Source organism: Portunus trituberculatus, chromosome 12 (genome assembly GCF_017591435.1).
Source record: "Portunus trituberculatus isolate SZX2019 chromosome 12, ASM1759143v1, whole genome shotgun sequence".
Taxonomy (NCBI): domain Eukaryota; kingdom Metazoa; phylum Arthropoda; class Malacostraca; order Decapoda; family Portunidae; genus Portunus; species Portunus trituberculatus.
The window spans coordinates 8,708,615-8,732,338 of record NC_059266.1 but is presented as its reverse complement, the minus strand read 5'-3'; the positions used below and the strand labels follow the sequence as shown (position 1 = coordinate 8,732,338).

Sequence of the window (23,724 nt, the reverse complement as noted above, 5' to 3'; positions counted from 1 at the left end):
TTAAAATCCATCCTGATACCCCATCAGGTCCCACAGCTTTTCTCACTTCTAAACTCCCCATCATGTTCTTGATCTCCTCCACAGTTACTTGAAACTCCTTCATAATCCCTTTCTGTTCCATTACCAGTGGTTTGTCAAAAGCAGTCTCCTTTGTGAATACCTTCCGAAAGCATCCATTCATAGCCTCTGCCATTTCCTGGGATCTTCACTGTATACTCCATTTACTTCTAAACTTTCAATACTTTCTCTATTTTTGATGTTGTTGTTCACATGTCTGTAAAAAGCCTTGGTTGGTCTTTACATTTATCAATTATATCCTTTTCTTGTTTCTTTCTTTCTTCTCTTCTAATCAACACATATTCATTTCTTGCTCTTTTGTAACTTTCCCACTGCTTAATCCGTCTTTTCCTTCTCCACCTCTTCCATGCATCCTCTTTTCTTGTTCTAGCCTTTTCACATCTATCGTTAAACCAGTCCTGCTTTCCAACTTCTCTATGTTGTCTTATTGGTACAAATTTTTCTCACCTTCTTTGTATATTTTTATAAATTCCTTCCACTTTTCATTTGCTCCTTAGCACTCTTGAATTTCATCCAATTTGTCTCTTGAAAGAATTTCTTTAGGTTTCCAAAATCTGTCTTGGCATAATTCCATCTTCCCACTTTATATTCTTCATTTCTTCTAGATTTCTCTTCGTCTATCACCTTGAACTCCAAAACTGCATGATCACTCTTTGCTAAAGGGCACTCCACCCTCATCTCCTCAATGACCATTGGCTCTGTACTAAAGACCAAGTCCAGTCTTGACGATGCTCCCTCTCCTCCAAACCTAGTATCTTCTTTGACCCACTGAGTTAACACATTTTCCATTGCCAGTGTCAATAGTGTATTTCCCCATGTTGTCTCTGATCCTTCCATTGACCAGTCCTCCCAACACACCTCTTTACAATTAAAATCTCCCATCATTATAGTTCGTTCACAGCCACCCAACATTTCTTCCAGACATGTTCCTGTATCACTTATCATTTCTTCATATTCCTGTACTGACCATGCATTTGTCTTAGGTGGTACGTACACCACTATGTAGTGCCTCTTTTTTCCTTCATTAGTTTCTGCTCTGATCTTTAGCACTTCTGCCTTTCCCATACCTTTTTCACTTGATCCACCTTTATATCTTTTTTAACCAGCAACATCACTCCTCCTCCCATCTTACCTACTCTATTTCTTTTCCAAACGTTATATTTCCCTTCTCCAACCTTCATCAGGTCTTCTCCCTCTCTCAGTTTTGTTTCAGTAAGACCCACAATATCTGGGTTCTTGTCCCTCAAGTAATCGTTGAGTTCTAAAATCCCCGATATCACTCCATTTATGTTGGAATACATTACATTTCGCTCATATGTAAGTTTCTTTAGTGTGTGTGTGTGTGTGTGTGTGTGTGTGTGTGTAGAGGTACGTGTTACTAAACATCAAACCTGATATTAGAGAATGCATGAAAAAAGAGAAAAGAGAAAGCATGAAAAAAAAAAAAAAAGACAACTATTTTGAAACACACACACACACACACACACACACACACACACACACACACACACACACACACACACACACAGAGAGCCATTCTCACCATGTCCTTCCCTCCAGGATCCGCAACATAGAGGAACACGCTTCTGCCGATGTGGAGAAAATGATCCTCGGAAACAAGTGTGACGTGAACGACAAGCGACAGGTGAGGTGGTGGTGGTGGTGGTGGTGGTGGTGGTGATGGTGGTAACTCTTTCCTTGGTTTGTCTTTATTTCATCACCAGTCTGTCCAAGTTGTCATTAATTGTTTTGTTGTTGTGTCCTGTCTTTGAATTGAGAGACGACTGTAAAATGTTCTCTTTCTTGTTTGCTAATCCTTTCTTTTCTACTTTTATTTATTTTTTCTTTCATTCATTCTTTATTTCTCTTTTTCTCTTTCTTTCTTTTTTCTTTCTTCCTTTTTTCTAACCTTTCTTTTTTTTTTCTCTTCCTTTTTCCTTTCTTTCCATCTTTCTGTCTGTCTCTTCCTTCCTTCCTTCCTTCCTGCCTGTTCTGTATCCTTCCTTCCTTCCTTTTCTACCATTCTCTCACCCTCCATTACATCTTTACTCCCATTCTCCTTTCCTTACTCCCTCCAATCCTTCCTTTCTTCCTTCCTTCCTTCCTTCCTTTCTTCCTTCCTTTCTTTCTTTCTTTTTTTTTTTCTTTCTGTCATCTACTATCACATCTTTTCCTTCCTTCTCCATTCCTTCCTTTCTCTCCTTCATCCACTTTTCCATCCTTTCCTCTCCTCTCTTCCTCTCCCTCATCTTTCACCCATCCTCACACCTTGCCTCCCCTTCCTCCTCCTTCTGCCTTCCTTCACCCCATCTCCATCACCCACCATCTTTACTTCTTTCCTTCCTTCATTTATGTCTGTCTTTCTTCTTTTCTTTTTATCTTCCTTTCTCTTTCTTGCCATTTCCTCACCCCGACACCTTTCCTCCCTTTCTCCTCCCTTCACTCCCATCTCTCTCACCCATCACCCCATCGTTGGCAGGTGTCGAGGGACCGTGGGGAGCAGCTGGCAATAGAATATGGCATTAAATTCATGGAGACATCTGCCAAGGCTTCTATCAATGTGGAGGATGCGTTCTTCTCACTCGCTCGGGACATCAAGGCGAAGATGGAGAAGAAATTGGTGAGTGGTGGTGGTGGTGTGTGTGTGTGTGTGTGTGTGTGTGTGTTGGTGAGTGGCTGTGAGGTTGTGAGGTGGTGGTGAGTGTAGTAGTGGGGGCTGTGAGTGGTGTGGTGAGTGGTAGTAGTGGTGGTGTGTGGTTGTGAGGTGGTGACGATGGTGAAAGATGATGATGGTAGTAGTACTGTTAGTGGTGGTGGTAAGGGGCTGAAAGGGGCTGGCAGGGGGCTGAAGGGAACAGGAAGAGGGTTGAAAGGGGCTGGAAGAGCACAAGGAGGGACTGAAAAGGTGAGAGAGGCAGGGAGGAGCTAGAAAAGGGCTGGAAGGAGCTGGGAAAGGGCTGAAAGAGTATTGAAAGGGGCCTGGAGAGGTTGAAAGGGGCTGGAAAAGGCTGGGAGTGTGCTGGAAGGGCAGTAAGGGGCTGGAAGAGTATTGAAAGGGGCTGATAGGAGTTGAAAGTAGCTGGAAAGAGTAAGGATGGGGCTGGAAGGGGCTTGGAGGGGGCTGAGTTGGTGAATGACTTAAAACTTCACTATCTAAATACACACCACACACTTCTTCACTTGTTTTGAACCAAACACTCAATTTAATGCTTTTATCTATATATTTATTTATTTATTTATTAGCACATATGCCAAAAATATTCACTTTCACATCTAAAGATTGAAAACCAAGCACACGAAATTTGATGTTATTTTATTTAATTTAATTTTTTTTCTTCCTTGTATTAACACACACACACACACACACACACACACACACACACACACACACACACACACACACACACACACACACACACCCGGTAGCTCAGTGGTTAGAGTGCTGGCTTCACAAGCCAGAGGACCGGGGTTCGATTCCCCGGCCGGGTGGAGATATTTGGGTGTGTCTCCTTTGACGTGTAGGTGGTGTTCACCTAGCAGTGAGTAGGTGCGGGATGTAAATCGAGGAGTTGTGACCTTGTTGTCCCGGTGTGTGGTGTGTGCCTGATCTCAGGCCTAGCCCAAGATCGGAAATAATGAGCTCTGAGCTCGTTCCGTAGGGTAACGTCTGGCTGTCTCGTCAGAGACTGCAGCAGATCAAACAGATCAAACACACACAATAAACATAAATGGAAAAATTAGGCAAAAAGAAACAATAGAAAGGTTAAAAGGAGAGAACGGGATGGTGGAAGACCCAAAAAGTATGGCAGAACTATTAAATAATAAATTCCAGGAGGTCTTTACTAAGGAATCCAAATTTGAAAGGCCACAGGATAATAGAGAGACAATCTATATGAAAGAGATTAAAGTAACCAAGCTTGAAATAAAAGAATTAATGAAGGAACTGGATGAAGAGAAGGCAATGGGACCAGATGAAGTCTCAGGCAAAATACTGAAAGAATGTAGGGAAGAACTAGCAAGTCCTATATACAACATCATAAAATGCTCAATAGAAAATGGAACAGTACCAGTAGAATGGAAAAGAGCTGAGGTGGTTCCCATATATAAGAGCGGAAGGAAGGAAGAACCTTTAAATTACAGACTGGTATCACTAACTAGTATAATATGCAAGATGTGTGAAAGAATAATAAAGAAGCAATGGATTGAGTTCCTTGAAGACAACAAATTAATATCAAATAGCCAATTTGGTTTTAGAAAAAGACGGTCTTGTGTAACTAATCTATTGAGTTTATATTCTAGAATAGTTGATAGAGTACAAGAGAGAGAGGGATGGGTTGACTGTATTTATTTGGATTTAAAAAAGGCATTTGACAAAGTGCCACATGCAAGATTACTATGGAAGTTAGAGGAGAAGGGTGGCTTAAAAGGAAGCACATTGAGATGGATGGAAAATGATTTGAGGGGGAGAGAAATAAGGACGGTAGTTAAAGATATGAAGTCCAAGTGGAGAGCAGTAGAAAGCGGAGTGCCACAAGGGTCAGTATTGGCACCAATACTTTTCCTCATTTGTATAAACGACATGCAAGAAGGAGTGAACAGCTACATAAATCTGTTTGCAGATGATACAAAACTGTGCAGAGTTATAAAGCAAAAAGAGGATTGTGAAATACTAAATAAGATCTGGGAATGGAGTAAAAAGTGGGAAATGGAATTCAATGTGAACAAAAGCCATGTCATGGAAATGGGAAAGAGTGAAAGACGACTCGTGGGAATCTATAAGATGGGAGATGGAGTAGAACTGGAGAAAGTAAAAAAGGAAAAGAACTTAGGAGTGACGATGGAAGAAAGCAATCAACCGGTAAGCCATATTGATAGAATTTTTAGAGAAACATATAATTTGCTAAGGAATATTGGAGTAGCATTTCACTACATGGACAAAGAAATAATGAAGAAATTTATAAGTACTATAATAAGACCCAGATTGGAATATGCAGGAGTAGTGTGGACCCCTCATAAAAAGAAACACATAAGGAAGTTGTAGAAACTACAAAAAATGGCTACAAGAATGGTTCCAGAATTTGAAGGAATGACATATGAGGAGAGACTAAAGGCTATGGATCTACCAATCCTGGAACAAAGAAGGGAGAGAGGAGATCTGATACAAGTTTATAAATTGATCAACGGAATGGACCAAGTGGATAATGAGAAACTGATCCTGAGAGAAGAATATGACATCCGAAGCACAAGATTGCATAGTAAAAAGCTGAGAAAAGGAAGATGTCTGAGAAATGTTAAAAAATATAGTTTCCCACAGAGATGTATTGAGACGTAGAACAGTTTAAATGAAGAAGTAGTGTCTGCAACGAGTGTGCATACTTTTAAAGTAAGATTGGATAAGTGTAGATATGGAGACGGGGCCACACGAGCATAAAGCCCAGGCCCTGTAAAACTACAACTAGGTAAACACACACACACACACACACACACACACACACACACACACACACACACACATGCACACACACATGCACACACACCAAACGCTATATTCAAATCAACGTCTACATATTACCACTCACCACACACGCTTGCTTCAAAACACCACTAAACCAAGCAACCAGTTCACGTTTTCTTCCACATGTTTGAGTGTTTGAGTTGCACCGTTTGTTGTGAGTGTGGTGGAGTGTATCAGGGTGGTGTGTGGTGGTGGAGTATGGATGGATGTGTGCTAGTGGTGGTGGAGTGTGTTGGAGAGTGTGGATGGGTGGATGGTGTGTGATGGTGGTGTGTGTCAGGGTGAATGGGTGGTGGTGTGTGGTGCTGGAGTGCGTCAGTATGGATAAATGAGTGATGGTGGTGGTAGAGTGTGTCAGCATGGTGGATGGGTGGTGGTGTGTGTCAGGCTGGTGTGTGGTGGTGGAGTGTGTTTGTGGTGTAGTGGCTGTGGTTCCTTTGCCCGTATTAAAAACGTCTTATTCTCTCACCATGACAATTTTCCAAGGCCACAGAGACAATTAGCTTGGATTTCAAAACACTTTCTAATTTTAATAAACTAGAAATCTTGCCAATCCATCACCAGAGCCATAAAAATACTCTTAAAAACATGAGTATCTTAAAACCCTTTCAGTGCCATGATGCATTTCCACATTCATTCGGATTATTATTTAGTGATTTGATACAGCTTCAGAAACTCATATGGGTGATTAAAATAGTGAAAACTGTTGCTGTTAATCTTCTGACCTCCATAGACCTTTCCTAATGTCAATAAAATGGTCTAATGGTACACAAATCTCAAGGTAAAAAATGCATCCCAGTACTGAAGGGGTTAAAATAGTGAAGACTGTGGCCATCAATCTTCTGACCTCCATAGACCTTTCCTAATGTCAATAAAATGGTCTAATGGTACACAAATCTCAAGGTAAAAATGCATCCCAGCACTGAAGAGATTAACTGGAGCCTTTGGAAAGCAGTGATGGTGATAGAGCAAGGCATTTCAGAATACAGGTGCTTGAGTCACTGTTTTACTGCACACTTGCCACTAGTGTTATTCTTAGCCAGGTGTTTGCATTGTTTTCTTTCAGTACAGTAAGTCCTCATTAAGCTCTCCCTGCATTGGCCTCTAATGTAACTCCACTGTGAATTAATGACATAATATTTGACCGTTAAAAGGTAAAAAAAAGGGTTAATTTTGACGCCAATCTGAGGACTTACCTTAGTTTCAATTTAGTGTTTATTCAGTCATTGATTTTAGTGTTCATTATGTTAACAAGACTCAAAAGTGTTCTCTCCTTTTTCTCTGCCTCTCTTTCCCTCCTCTGTTCTGCTGTCTGTTTCCCCCTGGGCTCTAGAAGGTAATGTTTGTGTTGTGTAGTGCGTGGTGAGGTGCTCAGAGCCAGGCCCCTCACACCCACACAAGGCACAGTCACCAGGAGCCATGCTGGACTCATTCAAGGGAGACGCAAGACACAGTGGTTTAGAAATACTTACTTTGCTCTCTCCACGCCCCTCACACATACCCCTCACACATGCCCCTCGCACCAACACAAGGCACAGTCACCAGGAACAATGCTGCACTTTTTATCATTCAAGATGCAAGACACAGTGGTTTGGTTCTGCTTTGCTCTCTCCAAGCCCCTCACACACACCCGTCACACATGCCCCTCACACCATCACCAGGCACAGTCACCAGGAACCATGCTGGATTCTTTATCATTCAAGGGACACACAAGACACAGCGGTTTAGAAAATGCTTTGCTCTCACCATTACAAAAGCCACATAGAGTTTGCCAATTTCTCCAGCTAATAGGTATCTTGTTCATCTTTCACTAGAGCCATAAAAACACCCTTAACCTCTTCAATACTAAGATGCATTTTTACCTTGAATTTTGGTTGTGATTAGATGGTTTTACTTGCATCAATAAACTTTTCCTTAATGTAAATAAAATCGTTGAATCACACAAAAAAGTCATGATCATAATGCGTTCTAGTTCTGAAGGTGTTAAACAAAAGAGATGATATAAGGAGCTGTAATCCTTTTTAATCACTGAGACAACTAAAAATGCATTCCAGTACTGAAGGAGTTCAACAAAAGAGAAGATATAAGGAGCAATAATCCTTTTCCTAATCTCTAAGGCAAAGTAATATAAGACCTCTAAATACTTATCTTTCGCTAACATTCTCTAACTAAAAGACTCCAAAGCAAAAGAGGATATTAGGAACATTTTTTCATCTCATACCATTTCCTTGTTCACCATCAGCCCTTCAAGGAATCAAAGTAAACTCATAAAGTGTCATTATACTGCTGTGTCTGTATCAGGGGTGTCATGTATCGCTGAGGGTGTTATTATACCACTGTGTCTGTTAGAGGTGTCATGTATCATTGAAGGTGTCACTATACCACTGTGTCTGTATCAGGGGGTGTCATGTATCACTGAGGTGCCTGGGTCTGCGGTGCCAAGCCTTGTGTGTCGCTGTGTTTGAGCCGCAGAACGCTTGATTTTGTATCGTTTGGAAAGAATATCACCCACGCTGCTTGTTTGGTGTATTTATGTGTGTTTATTTGTGTATGTGTGTGTTTTTGTTTTATTCAATTTGTTTTCCATTTTCGTTTTTAGTGTTGGCATGTTTTGAGTGTTGCCGCAGTCCTCTTAGTGTTTCCTTTAGCTTCATTTTAGTTTCCACTGTGTTGAGGGGGAGTGGCCACGCTGGCACTACCTCTGGCATTGTCTGGAGCCTTACCACACACCCCACACACCCCACACACCTTCCCTTCATCTTTTCCTCCTTCCCTTCTCTCTCTTTCCTCTTTTCTCTAGCTTTCAGTCATCTTTTCTTTCCTTCATTTGTTCTTTTTTATTCTTCTAAGTCATGTTATTCCCTTTTATTCTTTTGTTCCTCTATTTATTTTTTTTTTTGTTGGGGGTTTCTTGTTGTCTATTCTTCCTCCCTTTCTGTCTCTTCAGCCTTTCTTTCATCTGTTCTTTCTTCATTTTTACTTTCTTCTTTATCACAAAGTTAGTTCATTCATTCCATTTCAATTGATTTCCCAGTCACCTCACCCCCCCACACCTTCCCTTCATCTTTTCCTTCTTCCCTTCTCTCTCTTTTTCCTCTTTTGTCTGGCTTTCATTAATCTTTTCTTTCCCTTATTTATTCTTTTTATCCTTCTGAGTCATGTTATTCCCTTTTCTTCTTTTGTTTCTTTCTTCCTCTATTTCTTTCTTCCTTCCTTTCATCTCTAACGTCATTTCTACTTTCCTTTTTATCACAAAGTTTGTTCTCATGTCATATCTATTTATTTCCCTGTCAGTGTCATATATTCATTGTTTCCCTCCTTCATCTCTACCTTCCTCATACCCCCAAAGTTAGCCCCATCATTATTAACATAGCCCCACAAAGTCAGTCATTATTAGCACAGCCCCACAAAATCAGCCCCTTTCATTTTTAACAGCCTCACAGAATCAGCCCCTTTAATTTTTAACAGCCCAACAAAATCAGGCCTTCATTTTTAACAGCCCCACAGAATCAGTCCCTTTCATTTTTAACAGCCCCACAAAATCAGCCCCTTTCATTTTTAACAGCCCACAAAATCAGCCCTTCATTTTTAACAGCTCCACAAAATCAGCCCCTTTCATTTTTAACGCAGCGTACCTCCCCCAAGTCCCCAAGTATACCTTCCCTCTCCAGTCCCTGCAGTGTACCTTGCATCCCCAGTCCCCCTGTACCTTTCCCCCAAGTCCCCCAGTGTACCTTTCCCCCAAGTCCCCAAGTGTACCTTCCCCCAGTCCCCCAGTGTATCCTTCCCCCTGGGGCTGTGTTGACTTGGTGCCCCTTAGAAGTAAACAGAACACCCATTATTGTCAATATAGTGATGTTATCCCCTTTATCTGGTGATGCTGGTGGTGGCGGTGGTGGTGGTGGTGGTGCTGATGATGATAATGATGTTTTGTTTATTTCACATATTTACTTACTTTTATCTATTTATTTCATTTTTTTTATTATCTTTTGGTGTTGACTAATGGTGTTGTAAAGTTTTGGTGTTGGTGTTCATCTGAGTGGTGTTGAGTGGCCCAGTTTTGACACCCTTTTGTTGATGTTTTTATTTGTTTATTTGTGTTTCTACTTACTGATTAATGTGTCACGGTGTTTTTGCGTTTTGTTTTTGTGTTTGTTTGTGTCACTGCTGGGCCCTCGGATCTCAAATGGCTGGTAAATAAGTCACTTGCTTGTTTTATTTATTATTTTACTTGTTTTTATTCCAATGCTTCTTGTTTTGTTGGTCTGTGCTGTGTGTTGTGGCCAGGCTGAGCTGTTGATGTGTTGCAGTGTTGGTGTGTGCTGGAGTGTGTTGCAGTGTTGGTGTGCTGGTGTATGTTGGTGTGAGGAGTGTTGGGAGTGTGTTGGAGTGTTGCAGTGTTGGTGTGTGTTGCAGTGCTGGAGTGGGTTGGAGTTTATGGGAGTGTTGGTGTGTTGGAGTAAGGAGTGTTGCAGTGTTGCAGTGGGTTTGGGTATTGAGTGAGGAGTGAGATGAGGGAAGAGATGAGTGTCCAAGTGTTGCAGAGTTTCTTTTGAGTTTCCACAAGGCATAACAGTCATTAAGAGAGAGAGAGAGAGAGAGAGAGAGAGAGAGAGAGAGAGAGAGAGAGAGAGAGACATCATAAACCAGAACACACCCAAAAACACATCCATTACTGATAGAATAAGAGAGAGAGAGAGAGAGAGAGAGAGAATTAACACAGACAACTATTAACTCAACTACTGACAACTTCTGCCTTGCAAATTTTAAGATATTTGTCCTACACTCTTGGCAAACTCTCTTTCATCTTTATGGGGACCGGCAATCAAGTGGGCCTTTTTTTTTTTTTTTTTGCCCTTGGCCAAAAGAGGAAAAATAATTACCACTAAGCTAATCTAGAGTAAGATGAAATTAACCACTAACACATTTTAATCATGCCACACCACACCACACCACACTTAATCAAAATATCAACAACTTTTTTCCTCCAATTCACCACTAAACTCACAAAAAAACCCCAAAAAACCACAACAAAACCAAACTAATGACACCCTCTTCTCTCCCTGCCACTGTGCCACCACCACCGCTACCCTGCCACACCCTGCCACACCCCAGGAGGCCAGCAATCCTCCAAAGGGCGGGCATGTCATCAAACCGGACGAACCACCACGGAAGAACATCATGAACTGGCTGGCCAAGTGCAGTCTTCTATGATCCTTCACCTTCTCTACACTCTCCCTGTCATCCCCTGCCTCCTTTCCCCTGCCATCCCCTGCTTCCCTTCCCTTGCTACTCCCCTGTCCCAATGCTCTGAAAATGCCCCCAAACACCCAAAATGTTGCAGAAATTCCCCAAAATGTCTTTATTGTTTCTAAAATGCCACAAAATGCCCCAAAAATGCTCCAGAAATGCCTCAAAATACCGCTTCCCTGCCCCTCTGCCACCACCCCTCGTCCCTTCCACTGGTCCTGCATCCCTGCCCACCCCTGCCCCTCCCCTGGCGCTCACTCTCCGTGTAATGGTGGAAGACAGTTTAGTTTAGAAATTAAGTGTATGGGTTGATTATATTGTATGGGTGAATGTGTATGCGTCTCTCTCTCCTACCCTTACCTTACCTTGCCTTCCCTTTTCCTTTCTCTCCTTTCCTCCATGCCTCTTCTTTCTGTTTCTTTATCCTCTTCTTCTTCTTCTTGGCCTTCTTTTCCTTCAACCTTCCTCCTCTTCTTCCTCCTCCTCCTCCTCCTCCAGATTCTTCGTTTCTAAGTCCTAGAATGTTAGTGTAAAAATGAATGTCTTTATTTCTACTGCACAATCTCCATCCAGTGTGTGTGTGTGTGTGTGTGTGTGTGTGTGTGTGTGTGTGTGTGTGTGTGTGTTCTCTGTATTTCTTTTTCTACCTGTTGTCGCTAAGATTTTTGTTTTTTTTCATTTATTTATTTATTTATTTATGTATTTATTTATTTATTTATTCAATTTTTTACTGCCTCCTTGATGAAAATGGAAAAGAAAAATTATATAACAAGTACAAAACCACATACAGACTGTTTGACACACACACACACACACACACACACACACACACACACACACACACACACACACACACACACACACACACACACACACACACACATACACCAGCATTCCTTTTACACATTACCTGCTAAATTTCCGAACTTGTTTTAAGACAACCTCTGCGTCTCTACCTTCCCTCACCTGTGTTACTCATGTGCATGTGTCTGCGTGTGTGTGAGTGTGTGAGTGTGTTAGTATACATGTGAAATGATTAAGTGTGTTTTTCTGTCATAATCTCAGCAATATTTGAATCCCTTAGTACGCACACTTGAATCTGCAAGTGTGTGCGTTTGTGTATGTGAGCCTATATAGTCCCTCATCTTGGCAATATCCCTGCTTACAACCACACTGTCGGACGTCCCTCATGGCCCCCTTAGTAAGCCCTGAACTCCCTTAGTGCACACCCTTAGCCTAAACACCCTTATGCTTGGCCTTACTCAGTTATCAAGGCCACTAGACTCATGAGACACTGCAGAAAAACTTTTTACCTTGTTTCTTCCTCCCAATGCTGTTAAGAAGTGTCATTGGTGAGCCTGTGTGTGTCCGTGTGTCTCATTTTATTGATACAAGGTCTTACTGTGTCATCAAGGCCGCTAAGTTCTTGACACACTGGGAGAACCTCTCTTGTATCTTCCTCTCTGGGCTATTAGGAAGTGTCATCTGAGAACCTGTGTGTGTCTGTGTGTCTCAAGATGATGCAAGGTGATGTATCTGGTTGGTGTTACTCATTCCAGCTGCTCTGTGAAGTGTTCTGGTGTCTTTAGGGTGTTTTTTTGGCAGTGTGGTGATGTGGTGTGGTGTGTAGTGTGTGTGGTGTGTGCGTGTGGGTGTTTTTAAGGTTCTAGTGGTGATTTAAAGAAGGCTCTGTAGTTTTGATGCTGTTTTTGAGAAGAAGTGAGTGTGGTAAGGTTTCTACGCTATTGCTGGGTAGAGAAATGAGTTTGAATAAGTTTTCTACATTGTCAGTTTGGAAGGAAAAGAGTTTAGTAAGAAAAGAATGAGTTGGCATGATTTCTGCACAATTATAGAGAAGAGAATTGAGTTTTAACAAGACTTCTACACCAGTTATGAGAGAAAAATGTGCTCAAACAAGATTTCAACACCAGTAACAGGAGAAAAATGCGCTCAACGAAGATTTCAACACCAGTAATATGAAGAAAACGAAGCGACAACGTATCCAGCCATTTGAGCGGCCACTGAGAAACAGTCGTGGTGAGGAAGCGACATGTCTTAACTCATTTATGAGGAAATGAAGCCAAAATCGAACACTTGCTCCATAGATGTTTGTGTATGCGTGTATGTGCGTGTATGTGTGAACGTATGCTTACCCTAACCTCCCTTTATACCCGTTAACTGCAACTTGTGCGTGTGTATGTATGCGTGTATGCGTGTATGCGTGTGTCTAATATTTTTTGCGACAGACATTGCGAGATGTGTGTATATAATGAGTCTATGCACTGTATTTAACTCTTGTCTCATTAAGGTGGTGTTGGGGACAGGTGTGTGTGTGTGTAGAGGTGACAGAGGGGACTAGGAGACCATGCCAGATTGAAGGAGGTGCGGGGACAGTGAGAGAGAGAGAGAGAGAGAGAGAGAGAGAGAGAGAGAGAGAGAGAGAGAGAGAGAGAGAGAGAGAGAGAGAGAGAGAGAGAGAGTGACAAGATTAGGTTAGGGTAGAATAAGGTGGACTGAGAAGGCAGAGAGAGAGAGAAGTGTTAGATTAGGTTAGGTAGGTAGGTGGACTGAGAAGGGATGGAGAGAGAGAGAGAGAGAGAGAGAGAGAGAGAGAGAGAGAGAGAGAGAGAGAGAGAGAGAGAGAGAGAGAAGGAAAAATTGTCAGGGTAGAGGAGGAGGAGGTGAATTGAAAAGGCATAAGGAGTGGAGAGAGAGAGAGAGAGAGAGAGAGAGAGAGAGAGAGAGAGAGAGAGAGAGAGAGAGAGAGAGAGAGAGAGAGAGAGAGAGAGAAATATTAGGTTAGGTTAAGTTAAAGTAGAAAAGATATACTGAAATTATTTAATGAGTCATTGGGAGGAAAAATCAAGTGGTGGAGAGTGGAGAGGGAAAGGCATGTGAAGATGGAGCAGGTGGAATTGGAAGGCAAAGAAGAGTGGAGTGGAAGGGGAGAGGAGTGTAGAGGAAAGGTGTGGAGGATGGAGTGAAGGAGTGGAGTGAGAGGTAATGGAGTGTGTTAGGGAAGCTGTGGTGTGGATGGCGGAGGTGGAGTGAGGTGGTTTGATTGGCTTGGAGTAGTGGGAGGCATTGAGGGGAGGGGATGGTAGGGGAGGGTAAGGGGAGGGGATGGGAGGGGAGGGGAGTGTGACTAGGTGGGGAAGAGGCAGCATGACTAAGATAAGATGGTTTGATGGGACTGCCAAGAAACCTTTCCTTCTTTCCTTGCTTTCCGTTCCTGGTTTGTGTTCCGTGTCTTGAGTCGTGTGTTGACTCGCGGTGTTGTTTATATATACATACATACATATATATATATACATACTATATCTCCCGCTGTGTGTGTTTGTTTTTTGTTGTCCAGAGGATTTAGAAACAATGGGAATAAAAAAAAAAGGAAAAACATTTTGGAACTTAGGTATAAGGAATGTGATTTACTAGTAGAGGGGAAGAGTTTTACTAGTAAGGAAGGATGTTACTAGTAGAAGGGACGTGATGCATTCATAATACTAAAGGATATGTATGAAGTTTATTGGTGCATATTGTACATATCAGATGCTTTCTATATTGTAATTACCATAACGTGTAAGGACGAAGGATGCCGCTCACTCGCTGCCCTGTGGTACTAACTGCTCCCTCGTTGCAAGTGTTTCGCCGCACGGTAGATATTTGTAGCGCTGGTTGCTGGCCGGGACGCACCCTTACCTTGCCACTTGGTTGCTCTCTTCCTCCTTTATGTGGCTTTGCTGGAGTGCCGGCGCTGTGCCACGGAGGGCCAGAGTACTGTTGCTGCTAACTGGTCACTGCAGCAGCCTCACCCATCCAGCACTGTTCTCAGCACCACTTCCCTCCTAAACTGAGTGCTGATCCTCCTCCTGATCTTGTGCTGTCTGGTAGAGAGGCTTCCTAATTTTTATATGCAAGTGGAGGCTTTGGTCCAGGGCAACACAGGGTCATGGAGGTCAGGAAACAAGGCCTGCTGAAGGTGCCAGTTAAGAGAGTGCCAGTGCCAGTCCCTCAAGAGTGTCATGGAAAGGGTATTCAGAATTTCATAAGTGTATTGTGTTTTGTAGAATTTAATCATTTTTTGTATTGTTTTTTTATTGATCTGATGGTGTGGAGTGCAAATTGTGTCTTGATTTTGTAGAAGTATGCCACAACACACTAATTATTGACTGTGGGCACGATTCCAAGACACTTCTGCCTGCACCACTGTTCCCACAAGGCTATAGTTGAAGTGACACAGGTTTCCAAGAGTGTCCAGGTTTATCGTGACAGTAACTCACTTGAAAACCTGGCCAATCATCTCTGTGGCCTTGGAAAACAGTGGTGGTGAGAGGAGTGTTTGGAATGTAGGTAAAAAACATCCATTTGGTTTGACTTGAGTGGGGGAAGCAAGAGGTGCTGTGTGTGGAGGCCGGACTGGTGGACTGGGAGAAGTAGTAGAGGCTTTGTTCTATCCTGCTATCACTGTTTACTTACCTCGAGTGACTGCAGGAACAGTGGAGACTCAATACTCGAAATTAATATTTTCTAAGTGGCTGTTTGAGTATCAGAAAGTTTGACAAGCGATACCTATAAATCACGTAATCTTAGCAAAACTGTTTACAAAAATTTCAGCCTAAATTTGTTTATAATTTTTTATTTGTATTTAGTATAAGTGAAGGCTGGTGATGAATAATGCAGAAGAGAAGGGGAGGAGGAGGAGGGAGGGAGGAAGGTTATTTGTGGGAGTACAAGTTACCATCCATGAAAACATGTGGTGGCTTGTCTCCTGGTGTGATTCCTGTGAACCCACTAGTGGAGGGCTGTGCACCACAAACACCAACACTTGCACTCTCACTATATTCCGTATTTTCACCACTAATGAGCCTCTTTGGTGCCATTGGAAGTTTCTAAATGGAAAACTGCAGACACAATGCAGGAAAATGTTGTTCTCATGACTGTGGCGGAGATAACTGGCAGCAGCGGCGGCGGTGGCAGGGAGGACGAGGACAGCCTTTGTTTACAACCCTGTGTGTCAATGTTGCAGTACCAGATATTTTTTCGAGTACCAAGTCAAATTTTTGTGTTCGAGTATTGAAAAGTTCGACTTCCGAGACGTTTGAGTATTGAGTCTTCTCTGTATTTCATTGCTGTAATTAATGTCAACACTTGAGGCAGAGTTAGAGAGAATACAGGGATAGGCTGCACCGACAGATACATAGCGTAATACTCAAATCTTGTGTTTTGTATGATACTCTAGCAGTGATGATGGCTGTGTTGGTGGTGGTGCCTCATGGGTCACTGTCTCCACTCAGAATGGTGAGGCTGCAATGGTGAGGCTGGTGATGATGTGTGTGTTGCAATGCCAGATATTACATGACAAGTTGAGAAGTTGTATGGTAGATCTTGTTCAGTTCATGTGTGTCCTAACCTGACCTGATGTGACCCAGCCCAGCCCCTCACATGGCACTCACTGACCCTCCTCGGCACTCATCCCACGGCAACTCCTGTGCTTTGTTTACACTGGTGCCATTTTCTCAACGTTAAGCCAACATGCCACAAGGGTACGGCAGGGTGCAATTCAAAGGTGTACCACTTGAAATACCCTTGGTGCAGTTACCCTAAAGTACCCTAGCATAGCCTGAAATACCCTGAAGAAGCCCTCACCTCCTGCCCACACCTCTCACAGCCCCCCTGGCAGGAGCAGCAGGCCCCTTAGCTAGGCAAAGCATGGACAAGTCTAGCTGCTTTTCTCCTTGTTTTTCTTCCCCATGGTTCTGTTGTGTGTTGCTTTACGATCCGTTTGTCTGTTTGCCCTGCCTTTGCTTTTTCGTTTCCCCTCGCTTGTGTTGGAAGATTACCCCCCCTCCTCTCGCCCCCCATGCTCCCCATACACTCCAATCCCATCCCGTCTAAAAAAGCCCCCATGACAAGTGTGCCGTTTTTGGTCTTTGTCTCCTTCCACCTACCGTGTGCCTCCCATCCACTTCCCTTTCCTAGTGTGGTGTGGTGGTGTGGTGTGGTGGTGTGGTGGAGCAGGCCATGTACAGAGTTTTTTATGTGTATCTTGTGGACTACATACTGTAAATGTTTATGGAAAATGTTTGTTTTCATTTGTCGTCATTTTTTATAGATAAATGATTGCAAAATTTGAAATAAAAATCTTGATGCTGACTTGTTTTTTGAGGTAATTTTCCTTGGTGGTGGTGGTGGTGGTGGTGGTGTCAGGGTGTGTGTGTGTGTCTGGTGGTGTCTAGTGGTGGTGCGTGTGTGTGGTAATGTCTAGTGGTGGTGGTGGTGGTGGTGGTGTCTGGTGATGTATGTGTGTAGTGATCAATGTCAGATTAGATTATCTGAGGTTAATCTTGGCAAGCTTTACAATAAGTTAGAATAGATTAAGTAACTTGATTTTTGTCGAAGTTGCATTAGATTACAATTAAGTTAGTTTTGGGCAGATTAGTAACACACACACACACACACACACACACCATGACACAACACCAACTAAACACAAGCTAAAAAAAACAGGATAAAAAGACCAAATAAATAAGTGCGTCATTTCTATTTCCCATCAATGAGGTGAGCCAGGATGTCCAGGTCTCTGTGTCTCTCTTCAGCCAGACTGCTTGGTAACGCTGACTCCTTGCCATCTCTCTTCTTCCTCTTCTTGGACTTCCTCGATGATGATGCTGACCTCTGAGGGGAGAAGAAGTGTTGAGTCCCCTTGTCACTCACTACTACCCATAACCCCCTGTCAGCCCCCAGCAAGCTTTCTCACAACCCCTGTCAGCCCCCACTGTCACCTCCCTGCCAAATGTTTGAAGGACACGTGTGGAAATTGATTTGCCAGCCACAAACACGTACAAACACCATCACACACCACACTGCCCCTTTCAAATACATCCAAACACCACTGCTAAACACACCATCACCAAACACACATACAAACACACCAACCAGCAAATACATACAAAAAATACCATCAAACACATCCAAACATCTACCAAACACATCTATCCAAACACACCAGCCACCAAACACACTAAAACATACCACCAAACACTCAAACACCCACCAAACACTCAAACACACCACCAAACACACTCAAACACCCATAAACACACCAACCACCATCAAATACACCCAAACACCCACCAAACACACCAAAAACACCACCATCAAACCACCACCACCACCACCACCACCTCACCTTGCGTTTGGGACAGTTGAGGTGTTTGTGGTCCATGTCCCCGCAGGTGTAGCATCCCAGGGGGGGGGCACAGAGGTGGTCCGGCGGCCTACACCCCCCACAGGTCCCACAATGCACCCAGGCTGGCTTCACACAACGGCCACATTCACTGCAGTGTTTGTATGTCCGTCCGTCCTGAGGGGAGGTGAGGGGAAAAGCCATAAGGGAAGAGGTGAGGGGAAAAATAAGGGAAGGGGAGGTGAGGAGAAAAGACAAGGGAAAGGAAGGTGAGGGGAAAAGATGTGAGGGAAGAGATGAGGGGAAAAGACATAAGAGGGTAGGTAGGGGGAAAAGACATAAGGAATCGGGAGGTGACGGGAAAAATAAGGGAAGGGGAGGTGAGGGGAAAAATAAGGTGAAGGGGAGGTGAGGGGAAAAATAAGGTGAAGGGAGGTGAGGGAAAAAAAGAAAAAAAGGGAAGAAATGAGGGGAAAAAACAAGGGAAAGACGACCTCAAAGAAGAAAAGATACAAACAGAAAATGGGAGGGATAGGTGGAGGAAACATGGAGGAAAGTCTGTGTAGGTGGAGGAAAGTGGAGGTGATTTGTGGAGGGAGATATGGAGGAAACAACAGGACAAGGGGGAGGGAAAAATAAGGAAAAAATTCTCACCCACCTTAGACGTGTGTGTGTGTGTGTGTGTGTGTGTGTGTGTGTGTGTGTGTGTGTGTGTGTGTGCCCATCCAAACCCCCCTCCCCCCATCCCTCATCACCCACCTTAGAAGTACAGGCTCGGCAGATTTCACAGTGAGCGTTGGCGTGGTGGACCCAGCGCTGGCAGGGTTCACACCACCGGTACCCCTCCTCCTCCGGCAGTGGCAGGGTGTGCAGGGGCTGGTTGGTGAACACACGCACTGCAGATCCGTGTTTCATCCCCTTGGGCCCTGCAGAACCCAAGTCACCAGTACCAGTAACCAGCCACCAGTCACCAGCCAACACAGGGGAACAGAGCAGGGGTAAGAACATATAGATAGATAGATAGATAGATAGATAGATAGATAGATAGATAGGCCCTGCAGTGAAGAAGATAGTAGGTATGAGAACACAGCACAAAATGAACTTAGCTTTAGAGAAAAATTGGATAAATGGAGACATGGAGACAGGACAGTATGACCCCCACTCGAACCCTGTACAATACAACTAGGTAAACACACACACACACACACACACAGACCTTTGCTATAGATGGGGTGGTTGTCATAATCCACCTGGTAATCCATCATGGCCAGGGAGGGCAGGCTGGCCACCACCTGAGGCTCCAGGAAGTAAGGAAACACCAGGAACACTGACGGAGACACCACAACACCACCACATCACCACCACACCATCACCAGCCTGACCAGTGTGCTTGTGTGTGGTTGTCTATGTGTTTATTGTATGGCTGTATGGTTGTATGGGTGCTGTGTGGTTGTATGATTCATGTATGGTTGTAATTACTATAGAAATCTTGTCACTCTGCCTCTAGAACTGTAAAAAAGACCTTAGAAAACTTGTGTACATTTAGATAAAGCCTTTTTTGAAATAGTGGAGGTGAAATGTGGAAGTGTTTGAGAATATGAGCTTAAATCCTCTACAGACAAACAGGGTAGTGTCCTTGTATACTGAAAAAATAAATAGATAAAAAAAAAAAAAAATAGATAAAACTAACTACAATGAATGAAATAAATCTGCAAAAAATGCCCTCATGAACTAGAAATTAATACAGGTCCTTTAAAATGCCTTCAGACACGCGGACACATGCAGGCCACTCACCAGGCAGTGTGGTGTCGGGGTCCAGGCTGGCGGCAGTCCTCCAGTCGGCCTCTATGGTGCGCAGGGTGTGTGCCAGCAGCTCCATGCGTCCACCAAAGGGAGGGTCACTCACCAACACCAGCTCTGTGCCATGGTGTGTGTTAATGTCATGTAAATTAATGTAACTTAACTCTAATGTAGCTTAACTAATGTAACTTATCCTAATGTAACTTAATCCTATTGAGACTTAGCCTAACCTATCTCAACCCTAATGTAACTTAACCTAACCTAATCCTAATGTAATCCTAATGTAACTTAATCCTAATATAATGTAGTTTTTCCTTAATGCAATTTTTCCTAATGTATCTTAACCTAACCTAACCTAACCTAACCTAACTCAAATATAACCTAACCTAACCTAACCTAGTGTAACTTAAAAACAATGTAATTTTTGGTAATGTATCTTGACTTAACACAATCTTCCCTAATGTAACTTAACCTAGTCTACCCTAAACTCACTCTAACCTAACCTAACTTGAAACATTCCTAACCTTACCTAACTTGAAACATCCCTAACCTAACCTAAACTAACCTAACTTGAAGCATCCCTATCCTTATCTAACTTCAAACATTCCTAACCTAACCTAACCTAACCAAAAGCATTCCTAACCCAAAATACCCCTCCCCTACCAGCACTTACTCTGATGTCTGGCCAAGAAGGTGGTGTAGGTGGTCCGAGCCTCCCTGCCGCCCAAGAAGTGGTGGTTGAACATGTTGTAGTGAAGGAAGCACTCAGGCGGGAAGAAGGAACACTGCGGGGGAAGGAAGGAAGGAGGGAGGATTAGGGACGATTGAAGGAAGGAAGGAAGGAAGGAAGGAAGGAAGGAAAGAAGGAAGGAAGGAAGGAAGGAAGGAAAGGATGAAAGGAAGGAAAGAAAGAAGGAAGAGGATCAAGGAAGGAAGGAAGGAAGGAAGGAAGGAAGGAAGGAAGGAAGGAAGGAAGGAAGGAAGGAAGAGGACAAGGATGAAATGGATGGAATTTTAGAAGGTAAATGAAGGATATTGTGTTTATTGAGAGAGAGAAAGAGAAAGAGAGAAAAAGAAAGAGAAAGAAAAAGAGAAAGAGAGAGAGAGGGAGAGAGAGAAAGAGAGAGAGAAATATGGAAACAACACATCACACAAACTACAACCACAACCAAACCTAACCTAACCAAACCTTACAAATCTATCGTCAATATCCATGAGAATTGAAGCCAGTCCGAGGGAGGGTGTGGATGTGACGGCTTCATGGATCCTCGGGGCACCCACACACAGTACACCAGATGCCCCACCCCGCCCCGCCAGCCCCACCAGCACCTCCACACTTCTCTGGGCAAACAAGTACTGCGCCTCCACCTTCACGTTCTCCTTGGGCGGAAGAAACTGGAAGAAAGGTGGAAGATATGAGAATTACAGAGAGTGGAAGAGAAAAATAATGATAGGAAAGAGGAAGAAAGGAAGGAAAGAAAGGAATAGGAGGAGGAGGAAGAAGAAATATGAGAAAATGTAATAGGTGGTGAGAGGGAAGATGCGAGAAGAGATAGTGAAGGATAAGGATGAAGAGAAAGAAAATAATGATGAAATAGGGAAGAAAGAGAAATGTGTAATAAAAAGAAGAAATAATGGAAAAGAATAAGAAAAGGAGGAGGAAAATGTGAGAAATTGTAATAAAGGAAGAGGTGTGAGAGAAGATGGGAGAATAGGAGAGAGTGGGAGAGAAAAATGAAGAAGAAAAGAAGGAAAGAAATAAAGAAGGAACAGGAGGAGGAGGAGAAGGAAGGGAAGAGAGGAAAGATGGAAGAATACAAGAGAGTAGAGGAGAAAGATGATGATAATAGAGAAAGAGGAAGAAAGGAAGGAAAGAAATAGTGAAGGAATAGGAGGAGGAAGAGGAAAAATAAGAAAATAGGACAATAAGAGATAATGAAGAAGGAGAGGCAGAAAATGTAAAAAAAAAAAAAAAAATGAGAGAGAGAAGGAGAAAATGTGAAATAATGAAGAAAAATAGAGAAAGAAAACAACAAGAACAATAATAGAGACGGGGGAGGTGAGGGGGCATTACCGTGGAGGGGTGGGAGAGGTGAGAGTCGGTGAGGGGGCTGGAGAGGGAGCAGGAGGAGTGGGCTGCTCTCTCAGACCGCAGCAGCAGCACACAACACGTCTGGCAGTACATCCTCTCCCCTGCTGCCGCCGCCCTCACTGCCTTCAGCCTGGAGGTGGGGGGGAGGGAGAATAAAATAAATAAACTAAATAAATAAAGCTTGATAAATAGAAAACGTATGAAAACTGGAAAAAAAAACACAATAGCTAAAGAAAAAAACGAGGAATAAAGCAAAATTTTGAGCCCCCTTTCAGCTTGGGGTCAAAAAGCTACATAAGAAAAAAGGCTGCTTGAACAGAAAAAAAGGTTTAATAAAGGCAAAAAAAAAAAAAAGGCTGATATATATAAAAAAAAATGGCCTGATAAACCTAAAAACACAAAAACAAGCAAAAAAAAAAAAAAAAAAAACTATCACAACTTGTTAAACCATTGTGTGTGTGTGGAAAAAGATCAATAAACAGATAAATAGAGAAATAAAGAAGAAAACCCACCAGAAGACAAACCAAGATAAAAACAACGAAAGAAACAAAGAAAATACGCAAAAAATCAACCAGAGATAAGACAAAACAAAGAAAATACACAAAAAATCAATCAAACAAGAAAAAACAAAGAAAATACGCAAAAAATCAATCAAACAAGACAAAACAAAGAAAATAAGCAAAAAAAAACACATCAGCGTACTTGTGAAACCTCTGTGTGTGTGTCATCTTGGTCCAGGCAGCAGCACTGAGGTCCGCCCAGAGCCTCCTCTTGGCACTGCTGAGGCGCTGGTCGGCCCACAGGAAGAAGGCACAGTCCTTGCGGTCCCGGCAGGCGGCACAGGCGTAGAACTTCCGAGTGCTGCCATCTTGAAGGAACCGCTCAAACACCACTGTGGGGCCTGGGGAGGGAGGGAGAAGGGGGGAGTTAGTGAAGGATGAATGGGGAGAGGGAGAGGAAGAGAGAGGAGGGAGGGAGGGAGGGAAAGAGGGATGGATGGAAGGAGGGAGAGAGGATGGATGGATGGATGGAGGGAGGGAGGAGGAAATAAAGGATGTCTGTGGAAGGGAAAGGGAGAGTGAATAAAGGAAGAAAGGAAGGAGAGTGAAAATGGAGAAAATGTAAAAAAAAGGAGAAAAAGATGAAAAGTGAAAATTAGCAAAAGAAGACAAAGAGAAATAATATATGATTGCAGAGAGAGAGAGAGAGAGAGAGAGAGAGAGAGAGAGAGAGAGAGAGAGAGAGAGAGAGAGAGAGAGAGAGAGAGAGAGCCAACCCCAGCACTATCCTCCCTCACTCACACACACACACACACACACACACACACACACACACACACACACACATTGTACTGGCCCTACCATGTATACAGGCTGGGTTGTCAGGCGAGGCTACACCAACAACAGACACTCCACGGGCCGCCATGTCAGCCTTTCCAACGGCACACATAAACAAAACACACACACACACACACACACACACACACACACACAATTTATTTCAGTTCTGATATTTTATTACTACTAATGTTGATGTGAAATTTGAATATCGTACTTAGTGATATAGACATTAACGATTTTAATTTTACTTCTGCTTACTACTACTACTACTACTACTACTACTACTACTACTACTACTACTACTACTACTACTACTACTACCACTACTACCACCACTACCACTACCACCACCACTACCACTACCACCACTGCCACTACCACCACCACCACCACCTACCACCACCACCACCACCACCACCACCACCACCACTGCCACTGCCATTGCTGCCACCATTGCCACCACTGC

At 43.1% G+C, this 23,724-nt stretch overlaps 2 protein-coding genes across 3 annotated transcripts in view; one reads left to right on the top strand and one right to left on the bottom strand.

The window, feature by feature from the left end:
- LOC123502846 (ras-related protein Rab-8A-like) overlaps nt 1-11,731 on the top strand; it is a 16,059-nt gene extending 4,328 nt beyond the window's left edge. The window contains exons 3-6 of one of the 2 annotated variants that reach the window (XM_045252120.1): nt 1,639-1,723; nt 2,558-2,698; nt 6,927-6,929; nt 10,709-11,731. In XM_045252120.1, the coding sequence (XP_045108055.1) occupies nt 1,639-1,723; nt 2,558-2,698; nt 6,927-6,929; nt 10,709-10,807 (328 nt within the window). In that variant the 3' untranslated portion in view covers nt 10,808-11,731. The remainder of the gene's footprint in view (nt 1-1,638; nt 1,724-2,557; nt 2,699-6,926; nt 6,930-10,708) is intronic. The other variant, XM_045252121.1, reaches the window with a different exon arrangement.
- A 5,635-nt stretch (nt 11,732-17,366) lies between these two features.
- Nucleotides 17,367-23,368, bottom strand: LOC123502845 (rRNA N6-adenosine-methyltransferase ZCCHC4-like). Its single transcript, XM_045252119.1, has 10 exons — nt 23,280-23,368; nt 22,621-22,819; nt 21,901-22,048; nt 21,021-21,221; nt 20,500-20,611; nt 19,821-19,943; nt 19,243-19,353; nt 18,786-18,952; nt 18,030-18,203; nt 17,367-17,515 (listed from the first exon to the last, which is right to left on the bottom strand). Exons 1-10 carry the CDS (start codon nt 23,365-23,367, stop codon nt 17,381-17,383), a joined length of 1,458 nt encoding a protein of 485 aa, XP_045108054.1. The 5' UTR covers nt 23,368; the 3' UTR covers nt 17,367-17,380.
- Nucleotides 23,369-23,724: the final 356 nt, after the last annotated feature.

Excerpts from the sequence above, each read along its gene's own strand:
- LOC123502845 (XM_045252119.1), bottom strand. The coding sequence starts at position 23,367 with ATGTGTGCCGTTGGAAAGGCTGACATGGCGGCCCGTGGAGTGTCTGTT. Across the intron at positions 20,612-21,020 it reads TGGATATTGACGATAGATTT|TGTTCCTTCTTCCCGCCTGA; the intron begins GTAAGGTTTGGT and ends CTTCCCCCGCAG. Across the intron at positions 19,944-20,499 it reads CTTCTTGGCCAGACATCAGA|AGCTGGTGTTGGTGAGTGAC; the intron begins GTAAGTGCTGGT and ends ACCATGGCACAG.